This window comes from Eimeria maxima, genomic scaffold (genome assembly GCF_000499605.1).
Source record: "Eimeria maxima Weybridge genomic scaffold, Emw_scaff265, whole genome shotgun sequence".
NCBI classification, from domain to species: Eukaryota; Apicomplexa; class Conoidasida; order Eucoccidiorida; family Eimeriidae; genus Eimeria; species Eimeria maxima.
Genome location: NW_013565501.1, coordinates 1 through 24056, shown reverse-complemented (window position 1 = coordinate 24056; position 24056 = coordinate 1). Strand labels below are relative to the sequence as shown.

At 49.7% G+C, this 24056-nt stretch overlaps 4 protein-coding genes across 4 annotated transcripts; 3 read left to right on the top strand and 1 right to left on the bottom strand.

The window, feature by feature from the left end:
* Positions 1 to 1031: 1031 nt before the first annotated feature.
* EMWEY_00025200 (hypothetical protein, conserved) lies at positions 1032 to 4954 on the top strand (the record flags this gene model as incomplete). Its single annotated transcript, XM_013481029.1, has 3 exons — positions 1032 to 1259; positions 1566 to 4149; positions 4320 to 4954. 3 exons carry the CDS (start codon positions 1032 to 1034, stop codon positions 4952 to 4954), a joined length of 3447 nt encoding a protein of 1148 aa, XP_013336483.1.
* A 2267-nt stretch (positions 4955 to 7221) lies between these two features.
* Positions 7222 to 11674, top strand: EMWEY_00025190 (hypothetical protein, conserved; the record flags this gene model as incomplete). Its single annotated transcript, XM_013481028.1, has 8 exons — positions 7222 to 9081; positions 9284 to 9390; positions 9718 to 9901; positions 10178 to 10254; positions 10430 to 10521; positions 10909 to 11003; positions 11384 to 11476; positions 11606 to 11674. 8 exons carry the CDS (start codon positions 7222 to 7224, stop codon positions 11672 to 11674), a joined length of 2577 nt encoding a protein of 858 aa, XP_013336482.1.
* An 801-nt stretch (positions 11675 to 12475) lies between these two features.
* EMWEY_00025180 (Gbp1p protein, putative) lies at positions 12476 to 14063 on the bottom strand (the record flags this gene model as incomplete). The annotated part of the gene is made up of 4 exons (XM_013481027.1): positions 12476 to 12632; positions 13210 to 13431; positions 13689 to 13761; positions 13922 to 14063. 4 exons carry the CDS (start codon positions 14061 to 14063, stop codon positions 12476 to 12478), a joined length of 594 nt encoding a protein of 197 aa, XP_013336481.1.
* An 8617-nt stretch (positions 14064 to 22680) lies between these two features.
* On the top strand, positions 22681 to 23804 carry EMWEY_00025170 (hypothetical protein; the record flags this gene model as incomplete). Its single annotated transcript, XM_013481026.1, has 5 exons — positions 22681 to 22696; positions 22910 to 22987; positions 23111 to 23257; positions 23428 to 23511; positions 23659 to 23804. Coding segments are annotated over 5 exons (471 nt in total), but the record flags the coding sequence as incomplete, so codon positions are not given.
* Between the last annotated feature and the right edge of the window lie 252 nt (positions 23805 to 24056).

Sequence of the window (24056 nt, the reverse complement as noted above, 5' to 3'; positions counted from 1 at the left end):
CTCCACCCTAACTCTCTGCAGCCCTCCAGTGTTTTTCTTAGCCAGCTCGATCGGTTGTAGTCGCCAAAGGGAAGGCCTACCTTGTAGCCAACCTTTTAGGCTACCTTGTAGGCTACCTTGTACTTTTCTGGCGAGTTGATAGGAGAAAACGTCCGAATTTTGTGCTACAATTCGTCTATATGCAACAGTTAAGCTGGCGACACTGTCCGTTCCGAAGTGCGAGGAACACAAAGACTCGTCCTCGCAGGCTCTGCGTGCAGTGAGCGCCATCAAGGCTCGCATCTCGAATCAGTGGTTAATGTCCCCATACCAGCTGAGTTTTCCTCCCCCACCGGGGTTTCATTTCAACGTTTTATATGCAAGGACTAAAAATAACCAAATTTCACGTCTTGTAGGCCGGTCTGGCCCAATGACTAGGTGGAATACCGGCGGATCTCCCCTTGCCCCGTCGTGGTCACCGAGACTTGCACTGCTCAACACAGAGAACACATAAAGGCTTAACCTCAACTGTCATCAGCTCTCTCTTAATTTTTTTCTTTGTTTCACTCATTTAACTCTGAATCTGGGACGACAAATCAATGCCGTCTCGGGTAGCAACCGTCGGCTGAGAATATATATAGCCGATTCCTTCCTCTGCTGCTCGAGAGCAAGGAATTCTTTTTCAGACAATGAGGATACCAGACAACAGCTTTTCTCGAACTGACTTCTCTGGGGTTGGTCGAAATGAGGGGACCCAGTTGCCGGAGGGGACCCAACATAATCCGCCGCCGGCAAAAACCTCCCTGTGCCCGCTGAGTGTGCAGGTAGGCATGGAGTTGGCATTTCTTGTTGCCCGTGTTCACAAAAGGAAACCAGATATCCCCTCAAGCGCTTTTCAGCCTGATAGGCCCACACTGCCCACTTGTGCGGCAGTTGCAGAAAGCGTATATTTGACGGCGAGCGACGAATACTTGTTACTTAGTTATCCCATTAAAGTCCAAGATTGCACTCTACTTCCGCAGCCTCCGAGATCCGTCGAGGACAGGGAATACATGACTCATTGTGGACCCCAAGAACCTGTAGGGATTGAGGGCAACTCCGCATGTGCGTTGAAACTGTCTAGGAGAGGAGTATCAGATGTAGAAAAGTTTATTCAAGGCAAGCTTGAAGCTGCTGCCCCTGCAACTCTGAGAGAAGACAAAAGCTGGCTGTGGATTCTTAGCGCTTACGGCTTATCCAAGCCCCCGGCGTCCCATGTAGTGGAGCAGCTGCTGCGCAAGGTGAGTGGCCGTCGCTCTTGGTTACCTGCGGGTGGCGTTCTTGCCGGAAAAGTTCAGCACTGAAACAGCTTAGAGCCGCAGTTGATGAGGCGCAGGGGAGGAACAAACTCTTCACTATTTGCAGCCTTATTTCGCATTCGTTGTTCAACTATGCTTCATTGTATCCGTTGCCGAGTTAGTCATCGCCTCCTTCCCCAGCCGTTCACTATGCTGTTATCCATACACATCTAGACATGTGGGCATCCCTGCAGTGTCATCGAACGTCCACAGATCGACTGTGTAACCTGTGTACTTGTGCTGTATCAGGCCCTTGAATCAACTCGACGGGTAGACCTGCTGCTGGATAGGCGGGAGGCGCTGCCGTCGCCGGCGTTCCTGCTAACTGCACTCTTGAAGGGGAGTACATACAGCTCCATAGTTGCTGTATCTGAAGAACAGAGTGAGCGACGTCACATCCCGCATCAACACGGTGAAGAGACTCTTCTAGTAAGAAGCAATTCCTCTCCAGTGAACTGCAACAGCAGTACATACAGTTGCGGCGCTACCGGCACGCTCGAGGCAGAGTCCCCAGTTGAGATGACACCCTCAGAAAACTTCGGCAACGACATTACTGGAAACGGAAACAGCAGTAGTAGCATAATTAACAGCAGCATCAGCAATATCAGCAGCGGCGCCGGCAGGAACAACGGCAGCAGCAACTATAGCACCCAGCCCCAACTGTCCGTGCAGGAAAAGGCAGAAGCCATCCTTTCTACAGATGCAGAAAAGTCGCTTTTGAATCTTGATCGCCTCTGTCAGTCTCCTTTTGGGCCGGACAAGGGGCAATCAGCCACCCCTGAGGTGACACCTCGAATGGGTACGGTAGTGGAGACGGCTGGCGCTGGAGAAGCGCAGGGTATTGGCGAGTTCCCTGCCTCAGAAGCGGAGTTTTCGTCTCTTAGTGGCAGTTTGGAACCTGGTGCCGATGATTCCTTGGGGGACCTGCGTGAACCTGTGCAAATGCCTCCCACTGCAGATGTTCTGGAAGACCCCTCTGAAGTGAAGGGTAACCTCTGTATTGCTGGTAGCTACCAATCCTGTAGAGGAGATTCCGCCCGGCAGACAGTGGAAAGTGGAGCCGCGTACGCGACTTCTGAGGAAAGAGCAGACGAGGCGGAGTCGTCGTTCTCTACGAATAAAAGAGGTCTACCAGCTGCCGCATCCCCCGTGATTACTGCGCCGCCTCAGCCAAACGTGATCTGGCAAACAGCAACAGCTGATGTGCGGAATAGAGCATTTGTTTCTTACGGGCAGTACCTATCCAGAAGGATAAAGGCACTCGACATGAGTGAGGAGCAGGTAATCGGTTTTCCTGGTCGTCGACGCCCTCCCCGCTTCAGCAGGCGTTGGGGCAAATCACACCAACTGTGCGGGAACACCCCTCAAGATGAAGAAGACAGGCGAGCAGGAACCGAAGGAGCAAGAGCTGAGGTGGAGTTCATTAGAGCCAACTACATGTCCCCTATAGTGCAGATATATCTTCGTGGATGTGCACACCGCGGATTTAGGATTCCTGGCATTGAAGATCTCCCACCTTGGCCTCCAACGCGAGAGCAAGTAATTGCTTTTTCTACTGCACAACGTCGTCAGCTGAGCACTTCACTGTGCAGTGCGGATCAAACTACAACCTCAGATATTGGGGGCTCCACAGAAGATGGTGCAGAAGCTGCAGCAACAAATGGTGCACCGAACGCTGGACCTGACAATGCAAAGCACAATGGGCAGGAACTCTTGGCAGACGGCACTATGCCCTGCGCTTCAGAAGATTTAGAAGGTCCTTCGCAACCTCTATCGGGAACGAATTCAGAAACAGCATCGGAAAGTAATTCAGAAACTGTATCAGAAACGGCATCGGAGACTGCGTCACGCTCGGACTTCGACGGGTCGGACTTCGATGGTTCATTGAAAGAGGAGTCAGAATCACCAGACAATGCTGCGGGCGACATCGCGGAGAGTGCACCCGACGTCACACCCGACTCTTTAGGAGACGCTGACGTTGCAGAAGACACTAAATTCAACGCCGCATCCGATGTTGCACCCGACGCTGCATCTGACGCTTTATCGGACGCTGCGTTCGGCTTTGCATCCGATGTGGCATCTGAAGATGAATCCGACGTGGCTTTCAGAGATGCATCCGCAGCTGAATCCTATGCTTCATCAGACGCTAAGTCAGACCCAGCGGAAGAAGCTGTGAGTGGAGTCACAGCAGCACACGCTGCAACTAACCAAGGAACAGGCATTGCGCAGGTGCCGGTAGTGCCCGGCGATGCATTGAGGGGTTTCTTCTCGGAGCAGTCGCTCCCTCCTGATAGTCCATTTATTTCACCTTTCCTAAATCCCTTTCACTTTTCGTTTGCCCCCCCGAGCAGCCGGTCTTTCCCATGGGAAGAAGATTCCCACAGCAACGGCTGCTGGGAGACCCCTTTAGACAGCATCTACATACAGCAGCAGCCATCGACGGCGGAGAGGGAGAAACAGGAGAGTCAAAAAGAGCAGGAACAGCAACAGAGCCTCTTACTTCAGGATCGAAGGCGATACCAGGAACGGCAGCAACGGGAAGAGCAGCAGCGAACTCTTTTCTTCGGTGGCATGTCCCAGCCGTTTTCCGGCTTCGCTGGCGAGAGCATCCATCAAACGCCTCAGTCAAAAGGTGCACAACAGTTCTCCAAGCACCAGCAGCATCAGCAGGCGCTTCTCCGCCCAGTTGAACACGGGACAGCAGCAAACAGCACACCTACAGTGCCTTACTTTCCGGCTGTTTCTGTCCCGCTCACAAGCGCGGGAGCTACGCGAGACAGGGAAGGCACCCCCCTCACACCAGATCTTTACCACACCAACAGCGGCGTGCATGGTGAGTAAATATGTGATGGGCAGGAAACAGGGGGAAGCAACGCAGAACTGTTGGAGGTCGCACAGTCATCTTATTTTAGCGTGATGCATTGTGTTGGTGCATATGCGAGGGTGCGGTGGGTTTGTCTTTTGTTTCATTTTGCAACATTTCTGCTGTTGCTCTGCTCTTAGAGATGGCCTTCTCGGGGGCGCACTCAAGCGACAAGCCTTTTTGGGGGCCTCAATCGCCGAAGGCCTGCTTTCAGCCTCACTGTTTTGCGCCTCCTGCAGATGAGCTTGTGGAGCCGTTGGATCCTTATTCCTTGCGCTTCCATGATGACCCCTTCTACAACTTGCAGAGCCCCAGGTACAAAGTAGAAGAGAGAGAGGGGAGCATGGCGGGAGACTGTTGGGATATTCCCCCGCTGCTGCAAGGCCCGGCGGCTCGCTGTGCTGCGGCTGTGTCAACGAGCGCAGGACACGTGGGCTTCCTTGACAAGCGTACGAAGGGGGACGTGGCCCCCCGTTCAAGCCAGTACCAGCGAGGAGGCTCAGTAGAACATCCAAGTTCTTCTGAGCCTATCCCTGCAGGCGCAGGCTCTGAAGAGCCTGAACAGATTTGCTTGGCGGAACCTGCTAGCTGCACCGGCACGGCGGGACCCAGGCAGGCAGCTGAACAGTGCGAAACCGGAAAGCCATTCCAAGAATATGCAGTGCAGCAGTGGATGCACAAGATTGACACCCAAATGGAAGGCCTTGAAAGGCTCATGCATCAGCTCTTGTGCACAATGGAAGTCATAACAGCCAAAGAATCCGGTCTGCGCTAAACAGGGAGCAGCAAGGAAAATTGTAGTTTTTATCTTCTTGGCTGTCGTGTGCAGTGTAGCCAGTGGTTCCGGTGTGTGTACATCCATCTCACCGAACATCAGCGAGCTGCACCTGAGTTTGTATGCCCCTTAACTGCTTCAATCGAAGGATTTCTTCACTAGCACCAGAATTTGCGATGCACCACCGCTCGCCTATGTTTGACAGCTCTCCTGAGGGGGCCAACCAATAAATTTGGATTCTGAGGCATACAGGGCCCTGATAAGCTTGCATGCACTAACTGTCGAACTTTGCGCTGAGTCATGTTGCCTTTTGACTCTACACAAACCCACCGCAATTGGGTATGCTTTACTTTATCACCTACTGGCCGTTCAGAGGATGCCAGATAGAGGCCAACTGCAGTTACGACTTACTGGAGTGGTGGCTGAGTGCAGTTAGTTATCTGTTGGCAACCACCCCTCGATCCGTAGAGTATGGAAAATCCGCATTGTGCTTGTACAACACATATTAAGCAAACACGTGTGTACGAGCAGGGGGATGTGCTCGTGCATTGCCAGAAGCCCCAGATACTTGGCTCCTGTTGTGCCGGGCAAATCATCACTGCGCTTAGTAACTCCTTGACACAATTGACACAATTCTACATGGGAAGCTGCTCCCTTCTCTCTTGCAGTCTCGTGGGACACTGCAGTTTAAGGCCTTTTTGGTTAAACTTGGCCTCAGGAATCAAAGCCTTAGCAATAGCCCCTTGCTAAAGAGTACTGCATGAATGCACAGAAGCAGCCTCCGAAAGACGCGTGTTGCCGAGAACCTTTGCTCTTTGTCTCTGTTTGGGATAATTATGCGGCCGTGCACGTGCGTGAGCAGTTGTAAACATCTGTATTTGTTGGGCCAAAGTAGCATGCAGATAACTTTGAGCAACGTCTAGCTTGTGAGCCACCGTAGACAGCTGCATCCCCCACAGTGCAGAATAGGCTTCGCAAGCAAGACATGCAGCTGTGCAATCAACCAGTTCAGTGATAGGGATTATAGATTCTTTGGCTATGCACAGCTTGTACCCGTTCTCTAGTCGCACTCTCCGCCGAGGCAACCGCCATCCCAGATCTAACCAACTGAAAGTATCTTGTCCCTTTCTTTCCGGATGACTATACAACACTCCTGAATATTCGATGAAAGCGCAGTATTGTTAGGCAGCAAAGATTGTGAGTAATTCAACCGTTCGCCGCCTCGACGCCCAGGCGCCTCCATCTTGCATCCTCTAGGAAGCATGTGGGAATATGAAGAAATACGTCATTAGTAACCAAAATAAACCTGACAAACTTATTTATGTTAGTAAACTATGATTGAATTTTGCGGCTGCAGGCAGAAGGTAGTACCGGCCGCGGTGCATGCGGTGCTCGGCTGCCTCGGTCGTGGAGGCGTTGAGACAACAGAAAAAGCTGAAATGGACTGTGAAGGGATTACGGTGCTTTCCAAGCCCTAAACGCTTTGGGTTTTTGGCGGTTTCGCCCGCTTCTCCACAGAGGCAAGGCGCGCCGTCATCAGCTCGCTGTTACAAATGCAGGCACTGCCCTCGCAGAAGGCTTGGAAGACACTCGTGCACACAGCAGCGCATACAAATGCCTTATGGTGTACGAACCGCTGCCAGCAGCCGCGCACAAAGAAGCTCCACTGTAGCTACTGCGACGGCAGCAACAAAAAGTGACGGCGGAAACACCCCAAGTATAGTTCTGGAGGGGCAAGCTCCCTTTTCCTGCAGTAAGCCTAATAACAGTTGCAGCACGAATACATGCGTGTATGTATGTTAGCGTGAATACTTGCAGTTCAGAGCACTGAGGCCCCCGATCGAGAAGAGAAAACAGCACTTTACGCTCGTCCACTAGCGACCAGCGATGTAATGGTTCTCCTGATACACCTTCGGACTTTGCAATATATTCATTCCCACGATATGCTGTGTTATTATGATGCGGCCTCAAGTATCTGATACGATGCGGGCTCATCCGCTTTCAAAGTGTGTGTGTTTGTTATTCGCCGTTTCAGGCTGCAGTTGGCAGCAGCGGCATGGCGCCTGATTGTGCGTGGAGTCCCTGTTCCCGCTGTCTTCTGCAACAGCGTTGTCTTGGCGAGCTCGAAACCTACAGCCTTGGTGTTGCTTAAGATGCTGCAAAGCCGTCTACTGTCGGTGGTTCCCTGACCACTTAGGTGGCGGAGACCCGCCCTCCTTCCTCCCGAGGGGCGCACCAGGCGGTGCGCTCGTCGGGGGTTCTGAATGATGCCACTGGCACGCGCTTCCAGGACCAGCAGCAAGGGAGGGCGCAGATGCCGACGCCGCAACAATAGCAGCACCAGCCAGAGCCCTAGCAGCAGCAGCAGTAGCAGCAACAGTAGTAGCAGCAGCAGCAGCGGTTGCCGGGGAGGTCCGGGCGATAAGAAGAAGGGCTCGAAGGTGCAGGGCAGTGGATTGTGTGGCAGTTCTTCGTCAGGTGTATTGACGGTCTCGCTGGCCTCCAAGAGCCGGTGGCCGTCTCGTTCATCTCAGCCACGGCCCAGCCACTGTCTGGACGCGTTGCTGAGAGAGAATGTGTTGCTAGCGGTGCTGCCTTTCTTAGAAGCAGCAGATGCCACGCGACTTGGAGCTTGTTGCACAGACCTTCATGCAGCTCTCACTACCCCAAGAGTACAGCCGCTCTGGCGCCGCTGGTTTGAGACAAGCGGATTCGTCTGGTGGCCCTATGGCGGCGCGTGCGGCAGCTCATGCAGCCTCAAGATAGACAGAGATGGATTCGTCCTGCGGCAGCGTCAAGGGCAGCAGGAGCTGGAGCAACAGTGGCAAGGGCAAGGGCACCAGCAGCAGCTGCATTTGCAGCTGCAACTAACGAGAGCAGAAACTAGGCCCGGAGCGGGTTATCGCCAATTCAGCCATGAGGGATGGTGCTGTCAGTTTCTGTGGAATGCGCGCTCGTTGCACAATTGGAAGACCGGCACGTGCGCTTTTGCTGCGTTGCATACAGACAGCCACAAACTCTGCATGGTGTCCATACACCCCAAAGGCGTGTATGCCTCCAGGGCCGAGGCCACCCCGCTTTCTCCCACTGCAGCACCGCTGCTGCAACGGACTATCGACTCGCCCGTAGCTGAAACACCGCGACAAGCTCGCCAAGACCAACAGCAGCAGCAACAGCCACACGACTCCTCCACTGCAGCACCGCTGCAGCAACAAGTTATCCAATTCCCCACAACTGAAACACCGGGGCAAACTCGCCAGGAGTCGCCCAATGCAGCACCGCCGCAGCAGCAATCTGAAACACCGCGGCAAGCTCGCCAACATCATCCTCTGCAGCAGCAACAGCAACAACCACAGCCACAGCAGCAGCCGCAGTTATCGAACATCATGTATGCTGCATCCCCCAACCGTTTAGCAGAGGCTGAGGCTTCATCACAGCCTTCAGTCCACTTCACTCCTGGGGTCGGGAGGTATGTGCGTGCTGTGTTGCATGCGAAACCGGCTGTGTTGACCGCAGCGGCGGACAGGGTCTTGTGCATCATTGACCCTCTCAAAAAGGGCCCCAGCGCCTCCAGCACCAGCTCGCCATTCAAGTGCGAGGGTGCACATGGCCACAGCAATTGCTGTTGCCACCGCGCCCCTAGGGGAACCCACGCTGTCTCTGTTTCCCCTGTCTCTGCTTACGCAGCGGCAGGCAGCATTTCCTCTTTGGCTTCTCTTGAACTTGAACTTGAGAGTCTTGTTAGCGGAGGCAGCGGAGGCCGTCGAGGCAGCGGCAGAGCCAGGAAGAACGGCGGCTCGCGCCATGCGGCTGCATCTGCAACAGCATCTGTTGCTGCAGCGGGAGTAGGGGAGGGCTTAGGAGATCACAGGAGGGCAAGCGGCGACGCAGGAGCAGCAGCAGCAACATCAGCATCGGCAGGTGAGGTGCGGGAAATATGTCGGTGCTGGCCACGTGGAGCGTGGCTGGGCTGCAGTGTGGATGCAGCTAGTGGCCTCATGGCTTGCAGCCACCGCTCCACAGAGGCAACTGGTAGTGCCGGCAGAGGCAGGCGAAAGAAAGGCAACAGTGGGAGTGGGGCGGCGGAGCCTTGCGAATATAAAGTCTTTGATCTGCTGCAAGAAACCGTAGGACTGCCTAGACATTAAATGCGAGTTGCAGTGGAACTCTTAACTGTTCCAGCTCGTCCAAAGGGCTGTCAAAATTGCACCGTATGCAGACTAGCGTCAAGGCTTAGGGTTGGATATTCGAGAACTAGTGTTTAGGACCTAGGTTTAAGGGTCAGTGTCTAGTGTTTCCGGCCTTGCGTTTGGGATGTCTTGCGCACAGGAGGTGGCGCAGTTGGCAATCGAAGGTCAGTTGGTGCACCGCCTAATTCTCAATTTCATTTTCTCTCAAAATCCCTCTCGCGCTTTTGGCTTCGACAGATGGCACAGGTACAGCTGGCGTTTGCTGCTGGTGCTGTTGTTGGTCTTACCGCTGTTGCTGCTGCTGTCGCCGCCCACGGGTTGGCGATGGCAGCATGCTTGTGTGCATTTGCTCGGATTGCTTCGGTTTTGTTTTCGCCCGACGCTTGACACTTCCGCTTGATTGTTTGTTCGTCTTGATAAGCTTACACAGTTTGCTCGTCTTGATAAGCTTGCACTGTATGAAGTAAAAGTTGTATATGGCATGCTGGGTGTTTAGTGCGCTAGATTATTTCCTAGTAAACAACCTTGTAGTCGCGTACTTATTTGTACTCTGTGAATCATAGTGCTGGGCAGCCTGTGCTTTGCCAAATACATATCTTCGAACTCTGTTTCGTGCGTTGCTGGCCAAAGAGAATTTTTTGTCTGGACGATCTCTAATGCGGTGCCTGGAGAGGCCTTAGAGACTTCCGCGATTGTGAACGCCCACACCGACGGGATATTGGGACTCGACGTCACGGAGACATACAGTTCCTTAAAGGTGCTTTAGACGATGCTCAGTTAGACTCATCACATTCGGAATATTTGCCGTTGTTTATTTGAATTGCATCACGACGACCAGCGGTTGAAGAACTGTAAATGCACTCGTTGGTTCAGCACCTACTACCAGAGTTTGGCGCTCTGCGAGACCTGCGCGTTCAGTGCCAGCGCTTCTGCTGTTGAGCTGTTGAGTTGCTGTTTCGTGCATGTTGAGTTGTAGTCATTTATTTGCTTCTTTTGTACGCCTATAACTCACACAGTGGCGTTTTCTCTGCAGGTTCTCTCGGGTAGTCGAGATGAGACGATTAGTTTGTACTCCGTAGATCCTCTCCTTCGCCTAGCCACTTTTACTGGGTAAGGCAGCGTCCTTACTAGGCGTAGAGCACGTGTAGATCTTTATTTTCATTTACATGCTAATTACATGCTTAGGTACGTATGCATGCGTACCTGTACATATGGACATATCCAACATTTTAAGGTTATTTCATAGCGTGCTGCTTTGCATCTGCGTCTGTACGTTTGCGTTCAGACACCAGGCGGAGGTATCGGCTGTCTGTTGGCTGCGCAACGGCGAGGCGGCGCCGTGCGGTCAACAGGGTCCCGGAGAGAACAGGGCCACGGGTGTGTATGCAGCTCCAGATGTATATGCAGCCGCAGGTGTATATACCGCAAAAGGTGTATATACAGATGAAGAAGTTCAACTGTTCGCATCAGGCGCCTACAATGGCACAATCAAAATATGGGACGCCAGACAGGCAGACCATAAAAGCCTTTCAGGTCCTCCTTGCTGCTGCATTTTTTCCTGCTGCTGCGGCTATTGCTTTTGCTGCCTTTGCCGCCTTCTGTGCTGCTAATACATCAGAGTAAATGCGCCCGGGGTGCTGCTATTGATTCTGAAGCAACTACAGCACCTGCTTCGCTTGACTAACTGGACTAGCGATTTCCTGCTGGTGCTTTTGCAGTGGTCACTGTATAAGGTATATTTTTGAGAGCGAGGTGTTTGTGCAGGCAACGGTTTGACGCTCTTAGAACACCAAAATAGAATTACGAGGCTCGCCACTTCCTGGGACGGCCGAATGCTGTTGTCCGGGGATTCAGAGGGTGTATTGAAGGAAAGCATTAAACCTGCTAGCTTTGGTTTCGTCTTCTCTGGACATCCTCTACTTAATATGCAGTGTCTTCGACTTATCTGCTAACTTTATAGTTTTTCTCTTGTCTGTGCGCTCAATCGTTCCGTTGGTTTGGAGCCCAAATCTACTCTATTCTACTCCCCTCATTTTCTGTGTTGCATTGTAATTTGCTCCTTCATTCTGTGTTCGTTCAATTCCTTCACCGCTCTTCTCGTTTGCAAGGCCCCGGTTGGACCTGTTCAATGTTGTTCACCGTCCTGGCGTGAGCACTGCACAAGAACTGTACTTTTTGCTCATGCGCATTTGAGCTGGAGAACGGAGGGCAGAATGCGTCTTTTCCGGTTGTTTTTCAGTTGTGGGATTTGAGGAAGTGCGCGGACTCCCTCTTGACGGCGAAGTACAATGGGGCCATCCTCGACCTCCACGCAAACCGCGCCTTTTGTGTAGTACGTAATGCGTCCGTTCCATATTCTTAGAATTAATTAAGCACTAATTCAGTCACAGAAGGATGGAACGCCTCGCCAACTCTACGTCTTCGCCTGTGCTGCGACTGCTACTTTTGCTGCTGCTATCAGGTCCGAACAAGTCCTCCCCGTGGTCGTGACACTTTGCATGTGTTGGACTTCTGCGGAAGGTCCTCGTGACTTTATAATTGTGGGGAGCTTTGATTACGCACACCCGCATATTTTGTTTTCAACGAGCAGAACTGATTTGTTTGGGGCATGTATGTGCATACACCCAGAAAGCATCACCCTCGAAGGGTGAACTGTTTCTGCTCTTCGTCACTGGGACCTGAAACACTAACTGCTATGAACAAACGGCTTTCTCTCTTTACGTAGCGGTGGTGCGTTAGCCTCCATTTGGAAATAGGCATTAATAGTAAGTTCATGTGTCTAGACAGGGTAGAAGGCGTCTACAGACGAAATGGAATGCAACAGTGCGGCTCTTTGCTGATTTCACAGCAAACAGCCAAATTCGGTTGTCTGGCGGTCCCCTCATTCCACGGACAACGAGACAGGAGGGTAGCCCTATAGTAGTGCTTACACTAATATTTCGGACGATTGCGTGTCTGTCCTTAGTCTTAGTCTGTATTATTATTGGTTTGATTGATTGATTCACAGTTTAATATACGCATTTATTCGGTCTTCTTTCACCTTTCCATATTATTAGCGTCCCCATTCAATTCGTCAACTAGTGGACGACCGTTCTCCTCGAAATCTATTTGACTAGCAAGGCCCCAATATACTTTGGTGCTGCTGCCCTCCATGTTGCCATTACTGTCCTTCCGTTCACACGAGTGGAAAAGAACTGGAAAGGATATCTCCGGGTGTAGGTACAGATAGGTCACCAGGGGGTCCTGCGTGAAATGCTTCCGGATGATGACGACATGAGGCAGTGGTCCGATATTTCTACTTTGTTCTGTCTATGCCCACAATCCAATTCGTTTACACTTCCCTTCTGTCAAAACGCACGGATATGTGCCGCCCATCCAACAAGTAGTTGTTAAATGTGTCGATCGCGGTCTGTGCACTTTCCCGCGAAGCAAACAAGACCGTGCCAACGCCCTTTGAACGACCTCCCGGCAGTTCCATCACGTCCGCCCTAAGGACACACGTACTTAACGTACTTATATGTCTTGAACACTACGGGGGAGATGACAGAAAATGATATATGCACAAATGCATCTCGTATTCACACATGAAGAAAACATCTAACAAGAGATGCATGGATTTACATCCTCCACTGGGAACACACTAAAGTGCACAGAAAAAGTCTACAAACGCGGCACGTTAACACCCCCTGCCGACTTCTACGCCCACACCGACAGTATGCACACCCCGATACCCCCCAATCCGCGCTTTAAATGCAAATGTGCACGGGCAATGAGACGTTTCAGGTGGGGCACAGTGGGCTCTTATGCTAAAAACGCGAAACAAAAGCCCCCAGTAAATACATCCCACAGACAATACACCGTCTCCTCACTTCTCTGCCTTCCGATATACTGTGTACTGCTCTAAACTGCTCCACAACTCCATCCGTCCATCTCTAATGCATGAGCCTATCCGTGGTAATCGGATTTGCGAAGTAACCGGAAGGACAATCCAAAGGAATAGCGACATAACGCCGCAGGCACGTGAATAAAGCTATCATAACGACAATCACATGACGAAGAACATACCTGATGACTTCACCGCATTCTCTGAATAGATCCTTAAGGTCGTGCCACGAAGTCTTCCACGGCAGATTGGATACGAACACCTGGCGTCCTCCACCACCGCCACTACCCCCCTGGTAGCTGCTTCCGGACGTCCCCTGTTGGTTGTTGCCCTGATAGCCGCCACCCTGGCCTCCTTGATAGCCACCGCGTCCCCCAGAGAAGCCACCGCGGCCGCGGCCCCGTCTGTACACACAGATGTGCTTTTGGGCATCCATATGCTGGTACTCTTGCGGGTATGCAAACAAGTGTAAATACACATGTTCATCGCTGTGTACACCCTCTCGTACATATCACAAAAGTGGAACAACTGTTTCGGTGATAAAAACGATAGGAAACGCCTCAACACACTGCTGGAACAGCACTGCAAGCCCTGTAACACTGCGATAAAAAATATCCCCCGCCCTGGTCCCTATACACATTAGTTCTACATTCCTGCTCACCCCCGGCCTCCGGAAAACTTGCCACCGCTTCCGCTTCCCTCCTCACGGTCTTCGCGCACAAATATGGGGCGCTCTGATTACATGCACAGCAGCAGAAAACATAGAGGAATACACGGACTGCTGCAGTGCAACTCGAAAGGAGAGGGGCTACTCAATAGAACTAAGGTGACGACAGATGCAACCGCAAACGTAAACCCTATAAGGGGAATACGAGGCGTCGAATCCAAACCTACCTAGAAGAACGGTGTCAGTGAGTTCCTTGATGGCCCGCTGCGCCGCTTCCTCATTCTTATATACGACGATACCGCAGCCTTTGCTCCTTCCCTGGTAATCCTCGAAGACGTCAGCGCGCACAACTTCGCCCGCCTGTTTCATGTGCTCCTGCAACTCTGCGGAACGAACTCCCCAAGCCAAATTGCCCACGTAGACGCTGCACCCGGTGGCGGGGGCCTCAGGTTGCTGCAGCAGCAAAAGTAGCACAATGGAGAACGCCAGCTAGCTTCCCAGAAGGTCGCTCTGTACTGTGCCAGGCAAAATGGACAACCCGTGCAGCTCAAACGACATGCATCAAATGTGGGTATGTCACGGCTCTCTCTCCCCCAGAAAATCAAAAAGAATGTTGCAACAAGTCACGCGCTGCTGCTGCATTCCGGCGCTCAACCGCCGTCGACAGAAACGCTGGACCCTTTCCCCGCTTCAGGATAACATCAAAAGTCCAGGAAAGACAACCTAACACACACATGAGAGAAGCTTGAGGTGTATTAGGACATACTTTTTCTTGTTCCTGGCCTTGGAGCGGCGGCCGGGCATCGTCCGCTGGGAGCTGCAAATCGCGCAATACAGGAGACCAGTAGAGAGCTCTGTTGGTGTATTCGTCTTATGCTAATGCTTAAAAGCACAAGTAGAGAAAATGCAAAGAGGCTGAAAAGCAAAAGCCAGCGATCCACGCCCGACTAAGCAGCACAACACAAGCAGCCCCCACAGTTGCAGCAGCACCTTCCCGAAGTGGGCCAGAGTACGCCAGCCAGCCTTCTGTACCCCATTCATGAGGCAAGCCGAGGTAATATCAGTTGCCAAATGTAAAAGACGAACGAAAAAAACACAGAAAGGCCTCCCTTATAAGAGGTAACACGCAGATACAGACAGCAGCGGCAGCGGAGTGGGGTGAAGACAGCAGCGTGATGCACATACTGCTGGCATTTTCTTCTGTTTCGAAGCTAGATTTGGTCAATTCGATCAATAGTCCTCCTCTTTTTGCCTTCACGACGCCTCAAAATGCACAATCAACGACCCCAGACCCATTTCATGCACCGTCAGCGCGGGGGAGAGCGAATCGAACTACACCGTGCTGCAGCCCTACGAGCCCTAGGAAGGCTGCCACGCGGGCCTCCAGCCCCAATTAGTTGAATTCCGCCCTTCATTAGGTTTAGTCAAATTCACAATGCTGACAAATTGTTTTTTCAAAAGTTAAACGATGACAGAGACACTCCTTCCATGCGTACTCCGGACTGAGAGCACATACCCAGGGAAATGATAGCAGATCACCTCCGGCACATGGCCGCAGATATTAGCGCCTTTAGACTAAATGCAGTTCAGTAGGGACCTCCACGGATTAATCAATTGAGCTCTTTCGACCTTTCAAGACAATGATCATCAATAAATAGCCGCCGCCGCCCAGACGCAACGAGCGCCCACTGTAACGAGAGTCCTCGCCCGTAACAGGGGAACGTCGTGAGCTCGACAAAAGTCAAAATACTTGAGCGAAGAGTCCCCACAAGCCAACACATCACTTCTCCTGTCTCTAGGAGACCTGGGCAGAGCGACACCCAGGCGTGGGGCTGACGCGGAGTGGAGGCAAGGGGACCATTCTGTGCGTTGCTGACAAAACTGTTTGAAGTGGGCTCATGCACCTTTCCCAGGCCCTAGTAGACAAACTGTCAGCAAGGAATGCTTCCAAACAGCTGCCTAGAGTGTTTGAGCATACGGCCAAGAAGGCTTGTTTGCGATTTAATGCTTGGCCCTCCCCCCTTTGAGTTGCAACAAGATACGCCGCCACACACGGCGGGCTGCATACTCTCACGCAGCATCAGGCACCTGAACTGCTGAGCTCAGGACGCCAAGGGATTGGAAAAGGATGTCATTAAGAGGGGGATCGAGAGACCAGGAAAGGAGCATTAGGTGTCTTTTTAGGTTCTTGAGGCTATTGGGCAGGAGATGTCTTTCTCTCTTGAGCATATCCGTAAAGCATTGTGTTATGTAGCCGAAAGCAGGAATAAAGCTCGAGTAGTGCAACACGAGGATGACGTACTTGTGGATGTTTGCTCAGATAAACAGCATAAGCGGCCACATTCGGAAGGCATTGAATTAACTTCGCCGGATATTTTTCCACTGCTTTGTGTTGCTGCACAGAAGCTAAGATCCACACACGGAACCTTGAACAGCCGAAGTGGATTCCATGAAACGCCAACCGTTTTCCGCTTGTGGGGACCGCTGTCTCCCACAAACAGTTGAAGCACATACCGAAGCTGAGCCAGTGCCCCCAAGCATCCATCCAGGGTGGACGCTAGCAAACAGCCCATCTGTACAGAGCATCACCACCCCTGGAATAGGCCCTAGAATTTTCAGGTATCCGCTTGCTTGACTTTTTTCTTTCCGGTTGATTCTCAGCATCATTAACGACGCTGGGAGCTCTCGTATCATGAAACACAGCCTGGATCTGCGAGAGGAAAGAACTTTTAGTAGGACTTCTAGCCTTAGACATTGTTTCACCCTTAAAGTGCGCAGTTCAACGATTTTAAGAAATGGCATTCGCAGCTAATATCTAGGAGCCAGAGGCCACTCGACAGGCCAAATTGATATGCAAGAACGAGACAGTTCCACACAGATCCTTGCAAAAGAATAAAAACAGTAAGTCATTCCGGTAGATGAGAGTCGTTGTTTTCGCAGAGCATTCTAAACCTCATTCCAGTGCACAGGTAAGACAGGAGTTACTGCGGGCTTGATCAACTGTATCCCCTTTCACCTGCAGTTCCTTCCACTGTTCTGTTTCACTGTTTCACTGGTCCAGTTGTTTGCTATCCTACCGTGCGAAGGGGCTCGTGGACTCAAGGGGCATTTGGATTTTTGTTGGGGGATCAAGCTACGGAGATGGCAGTTATGAGTTTTGTCATCTACTGGTTGTTACAGACTGCGTTTCACTCCCGGAATGCTCTGAGATTCCCGTTGCTCTCCTGCATTTTACACGTAGTTCGCGTTTCTTACAAGAGCTGCTCAGAATTTCGTTTTTTCAGTGCCTTGCCAGTTCCATACTAATACCTCATCAGCTGCTGATAGATTTTTATACTCTGCCTCGAATAATGTGGTATCCATGCAAAGAGGGAACATACACCCTGTTCTGAGTGCCTACCTTTCCGTGAGCCATTTTCTCTCTCCTTCCTATTATTGGGGTTGCGGTTGGTATTACCAGCCTTAATATCCATATGCTATATATGGCTAATTTTCAACATTTGTCCTTTTTTTTCATCTAGAATGTAACAATGGCTGTCCTGTTGCGGAAGTACTCTCCACCTAGCAATAACGGTTACCTTCTGCCCAGTAAGCAGCCATCATATAAACGAGTTACCGAGTCAGAGCTAAGCTGTCTTTCGCAGCTGTGGTAACGCGTGATGTGCCTCATTTGCCATCAAGGAAAACGTACAATGACAACTTGTATCTTGCACAGTACAGATAGAAAACTCGACATTAGCTGTACGGAGTGCAGCTACACTTGAGGACCTTTTACACTATGCTTGCTGACTCTACTGCATATTACGACTATCCCCACTGAGACCTGGGGCTCGCTTCACTGCTCGTGGTGGGCTCCCAGCGGAGATGCCCAGGAGTTTTACTAGATCGGAATGGGATTAGTTGTTTTGTTCTTGTTTTTCAAAAACCGATGGATGGGAGCCAATGTGTATCTCTGTTGATGGGTTCACCTAGTGCGCATCTACGAGGTTTCTCCGTTTATGCACCTACAGAAAGCTAGGGGTTTCAACCCCGGTAGGCACACCGGCGACGGGCATGGGGATCCCCACTGCTGGGGGAAGCATGGCTTGAGCTGCTGCTGCCGTTCCTGCTGGGGTCTGCTGGTTTATGCTTCGAGGCCTTGAAAACGGCGGGGGTCTCATTGGGCTCTTTCCTTCTGCCTGGTCTTTCCGTGCTTTTGTCCCAAGCAAATCGGGAACACCGGCATGGGCACTGATACTGAAATAAACTCAAATCAATATTAATCCAGCTTTGTTTAAGTCTTATTGAGTTGCTGCTGTTGTAGTTTTGTTGGGAATCGTGGTCCCCTCTGTGTGACTGTGGTGGCATCTTATGACTGCGTTAGCAGCGTCGGTGCACATACATCTGGTTTATTATGTCCTCCAGCCCAGCTCCGTACTGCTCGGGATATATACGTGTGCATTTTTCTACTGTGCTTTTCAAAACTAAATAGACGATGAATCCAACTAACGGAGAGTAGCAGCTTTCGCGCCTCGTCCGGTGGTAGTTTCGGCGGTGGGGGTCGAGACTTCCCTGAACAGAACAACAACGTGAACGACCATCTTAGCTTTCTTTTTGCTTATTTATATTTGTTATCCTTGGGAAGAAGTAGAGCAACAAGGGAAAAAGACACGAAAGTGCAGCAGCGGCGCGTCAGCGCCTTAGGCGAACCCTCACCGGCTGCCTCTTGAATCGCCTGCTCCAAATCTGCGGTGTAAAAGGATAAATTTGGCATGTAGAGGTTATTTCGTTTACTACAGATAGTCTTAATTACACGAAAATAGAAATATCAATTCAAGCAGCACGCATGACAAGAAAAAGAATTGAAAGGCGAGCAGAAGTCAAACAGAAACCGTACTGTGCTGCGCCTCCTCCTTTTCATCTATCTGTTCTTCTCTTTGGACTTCTTCTTCTTCGCCCGCCTGCCGTTTCCAAACAACAAATGCACAACTGTAAAATACTTGCAGCAATAGCGAAGCCCTACTTCCGTGTCTGCCTCCACTTGAGCCTCATCTTCTTCGGCAGTGAAGTCCTCTTCGTCTGCAACATATCCTTTCTTTGCGGCTCACTCCTTTTGCGCAACTCACACTCCATCTTACCTTGCTGCGCTAATCGAGGCTCTTCTAGCCTCTGCTGCTGCTGCTTCTGCGGCTGCTGCATGCGCGTCGATTGTATGCTTTTGTTTCCTTCAGGGAAATAAACAGAACAACAACACGAGCCATTCATAATGAGACTAAAATGAAGATGCCAAAGGCTAGAAAATAAAGATACCTGTGTTCAATCTCGTTCCTCCCCCATTTTGTCCCTTCTATATATAGGTGTATGTGCTGAATCCTTGCAGTTATAACACTGCCTGCGACTTACCCGTCGGTGATGCACTGTACCAGTAGCCACCTCGTCTGCATGTCATATATAGTTCACAGATAATCATATGTAGTGTTTACATCATCATCTACGCGTATAGATAGGCGTACATATGTACACATATACAAATAGTTGCCACATAAATATTAAAGTACGGATGTTTACATGTGTACACGTGTATATATACACATATGGCCAATAAGGACAGGCGAATCTGGGAAGGTTGGTGCATCTGCATTGTTGTCCATACCCTCGATGAGCTGGTCGTGTTTTTCTATTTCATAACCAACGCCACTTGAGGGAAGCATCGAAGGGTCTTCGAGTTCTCCATCGGCGTCTTGGGGCTCAAGGTGAGGGTCAAATAGGCTGTGTGCAACGACTGCGTCTTCAGGGTCCTGCATATCAGATGCGCGTCTTGCTAGTAAAAACATTGAAAAGAGATTCAACTTTAACAGCAGTTTACCATGTCAGGAATGTCGTAGGGGGGCATTCGTGCGCCAGCTGAGATATGACGTGCGTGAAGAACAGTCAACCAACAGCATGCAGTTTAGATTGTGTTGTTACACGAACCCGCCGTAGCTCCTTCGCTCTCTGCTGCTTTCACCTGCTCTTCATCTGCTCAAGCGGTCCATAATATATTTGAAGGCTCCCCGACGTAATTGTTGAACTCACCGTCCGCGAAGGGATGCAGACAGCGTGCGTTTCCTCTATTGTTCAGCTTTGAACTGTCTGCGGTTGAGGGCAGAAAGCAAGCACTAAGCAATGCAAAAGTCAGATACATTGTTGACTGGTGGATACTTTAATTCCTTAGATGCACATTTGGAACATAAAACGCATACAAAACTTCGTATTTCCTCAAACCCAATTGGAGAAGCATTTGGGGTGTACGCCCAGGTTCCGTGCACACAGAGGCGATGAGGTCGTCTTCAGCAGCTTTCAATGCCATTTTATTGCCTAATATTTTTACTGCATATGATTGTACATTATAATACGTTTGTTGTTACAGAGAACCATGAGGAGGTGGCCTCGCCGCATCGCAGCACATTCTTGTCTATGTTTAACTTAGAGTTGGGGGAAACTGGGCAGACACTGATCGTCAAGCCTAAACCCTGAAAAGTACTTTTCTCAGCGTGCGCTGCCGGCGAAATTTGGACTTCAGTCCAAACATGCAGCCTCATCAGCACCTCGCCCACAGGGCAGCATCAACGGAGGAAATGTCCCGTTTTAGACCTGAGGCTAAATCCGCGTTGCTTACACTGGACGCAAGCTTGCAATCGATGTAGTTTCCTCACTTGTTGGCGAGACAGACTTGAGGGATTTTCATGCTCAATTGGAAGTGCTCCAAAGACGCCCTTAGCTAACTGCATGCAGCGAGAAAGGAACCGACACTATAAAATTGGAGGTTGTGGAGAGCCAGCAACAGAAGCAACTGCTGCGATTAAATATTCTGCAAAAGATTCTGTTCCAGGACAGCGTCATGAACTGATGAATTTGTAGATGAAACTGGTGCAGGGTGCACAGTGGTCACTGTCCAAGCAGAGGGGCAGCCGCCAATACAGCTACCTGGGAGGCAAGTATGAAGCGAATATGCCACGGAATAACCAGAAGGTGAAATCAACATGCTGCATTCGACAGAATTAACGGGTTCACCTTGGTCGACTTCGTTTGTGTCCAAGGACCCCTACTGATGTTCAACCGGAAAGAGCACAAATGGCTCAGCTATACATTAGTAAATGAATCTCTATCCTAAACGGGGACATCCGTAGGAAGAGGTTCAACAAAACAGTAACAGCTCTCTAGCGTTTCTGTTTAGAAGGAAATGATATTCGTCGCGTGCTACGCGCTCTTTCCCGTGCACGACTTCTCCCTGACAAATCTGGGCTGCATTATGGAGTGCCTGAAGTCCTATATTCACTTAGACTCCCGTTTACCGATCACTACGCATGTGCTCGATATGACTATTGCTGCTGACGACTCTTATCAGCCTTAATAGCGGGCTCCCGTTCCATTTTGAACTCGTGCTGTTGGATGTGCAGAAACACTAGCTGCTGATTCCTCCTTTGTCAACAGACAAGCCCAATATATTTCTGCTCTAGTGAAGGAATAGTGCTCTGACCCTCTTGAAGCATCGCAAACAGTGCCTGTTGCCAAGAGCAGAAAAATTGCATGGAAGCGCGCACAGCGGATGACGTCTCCGTGCGTGGATTTCGCTCGTGTGTTCCCTGTGTTTCTCTCCATACTATCTACAAGAAATGAATAACTGCATTTATGGAAGAAATTCAAACGTCTCTGATTCGTCAGTGTACAGGGTAAGCACGCTTTCGCCTGCTTCGATCTCGTGCCGCCGCGGGCGCTGAAGCTCCGGCCACCGAATTGCCCAATGCAGCAGAGGACATCTAATTACATGGCGAAGAAAGCCAAACTATTATTCAACTAAAAAGAATAAGGTTTTATTCAGCATGCAGGCGGATGGTAGCTGCCCACTTGTGTGCCTTCTCTGAACTCAGCCCGTACGAAAACAGCAGCTGCCTTCAGGCGTAGCAACATGATGGAATTTCATTGCCGTAGTCTCTCAACTAGGCTTTGTCTTGTGAATCATTTACGAATTAATTGAAAATGTACTAATTGTTTTAAAGGAAACGGAAATAACAGGGTCTGCAGGCGGCGGAGGAACCTGTTTCTGCATGAGCGGCGGCGGCTGCTAATAACTGCAGCAACAGCAGCAGCCGCCTCCGCCCCCCGTCGTCTTGTTGTCTCTCCGACACGTATGGACACGTCGGAACAATATTGCAGATGTCTCTCTGAAAAGGAAGCAATATACCTTTTCTTAATCTTCAGATCATTCTTTCTGTGCGGTGTTGCGTCGCCGCGGCGATTCCCGTCCAGCAGGGTAGCCCGCGGGGAGATTGGCCGCGGTGCTTTGCCCTTTATTTGGTGTAATTTTCTGCACGTTTTGTTTCCTAAGGAAGGAAAATGGCGAAAGGCAGTAAGTGAAGCTTACCTTGACACAGACAAACCTTCATTTTATTGCAGGGGCAAACTCCGCAGTCTCAGACGTCCTGAGCCCTAAGCTGCTTCTTGAACAACTCACAGCTTTCTCTTCCTCGCCTTTTGTAGATGTATATTTTGTATAGTTTCAATAAACAACTTCTCCAACTTTACCGCGAAAATCATTTTGCTTCCCCTCTCTTTTGCCCCGCCTCCCTGCAATGCACCGCCGCTGCCGACGGCAGTGCTGCAGCGCCACCGATTTTGTTGGTTTTTATCCCTTTGATTGATTATCGTCTTATGTCTTCAATTGCATGCATTTCCAGCTTTAGTGGAGCATTATGGTGCCCTTGCATCGTTCATATGTTCCTCAACTTTCCTGCTGTGGGCTGGCGAAGGTTAAGCGAGAGCTGCAGCATGTGCATGCATTATAAGACTGGTTTGTAGTTAGTTGCATCATTGAACCTGATTGTCAGGACTAAAAGTTTCTTTGTTGCTGCTGCAATCCTTCCCCTTAAATTGCCATTTGCAAGCGCTACATGCAAATGATGTACTGATGGTGCATGCACAGATATCTCTCTTCTCCTTATTGCCATTCATTTTGTCTCTTCTGCCTATGGGATGCTGTCTCCGTATGTATTATTTTCTAATCCGTTATTTGTGTGTATTCTTTTTCTTTGTCTATTGGTTGTGTATGGTGTCTTTATATCAAGCCTCATGACTCATCACTCAATTTATGGTGTCTACTCCTTCATTGTGTGTCTAATCTATAATATTTTGAATATATTTTGTTGTATTTTGTTTATTCATTTATATGTTTTTTTTCGTTGTTTTTTTTCCTGCAGTTCGTTTCTTATCGCTGGTGAAGCCAGCGATGTGCATCTTGCCGGAGGTGCATGCACCCGAGCGTCGTGTTCCTTTTCGTGAGAAAGTCTTATGGACATTAATTTCTCTTGCAGTATTCTTGGTATGTTGCCAGATACCTCTTTATGGTATTCGTACAAGTCGTAGTGCTGATCCTTTTTATTGGATGCGTGTTATATTAGCATCTAATAGAGGTACTCTTATGGAGTTAGGCATTACTCCTATTGTTACGAGTGGTATGGTTATGCAACTTCTTGCTGGATCCAAGATTATTCAAGTTGATCAAAGTCTTAAGGAAGACAGAGCTCTCTTCCAAGGAGCACAAAAACGTAAGTAAACAGTACAGGATTGACGTATATCCTCGATCTTTGGCTGTTTTTTTGCTATTTCTTTGTTTTTATCTCCCTTTAAGGGTTATTTTCATGCTTTTTTCGTATAGAAAAGGAAGATGGGGTGTATTGAGGATTTTATTTCTCTTTTCTTTCTTTTATGCATGCAGTGTTGGCACTGTTGATTACCACTGGTGAGGCTGTTGCATACGTCATCAGCGGCATGTATGGACCCGTCTCGGAGATTGGAGCAGGTAATTAGAGGAAAAGAACAAAAAATAAATAATAAATATATAAATACATATATAAATATTAAGAAATTAGGAATTGTTGTCGCGCACAATGAATTAGATGCGTATTATTATGCAGGTTTCCTTCCTTGTTTGTTTGTGTATGTGCAGGCAGCGCATTATTGATTATTCTTCAGCTTTTCTTCGCGGGTGTTGTTGTTATTATATTAGATGAACTTTTACAAAAAGGTTATGGTTTAGGTAGTGGTATTTCTTTGTTTATTGCAACAAATATCTGCGAGACTATTGTATGGAAGGTAATTTATCTCCCTCGTGTTCGTCTTCCCCTTCGTCTTTCTCTTCCCCCTCTCTGTTGTTCCTTTGTTCACGTTTAGTCTTTATTAATTGATAACTATACAGATTTTATAAATTATTTGCGTAATAATAATAAATAATAATAAATACGGATCCCTTTGTTAGGCGGTGTAACAGTAGCAGTCTTATTCATAGTATTAGATGAGTAGTTGTATTGATGACAATTTTCCTTATTGTATTTTTCCCCCCCCCCG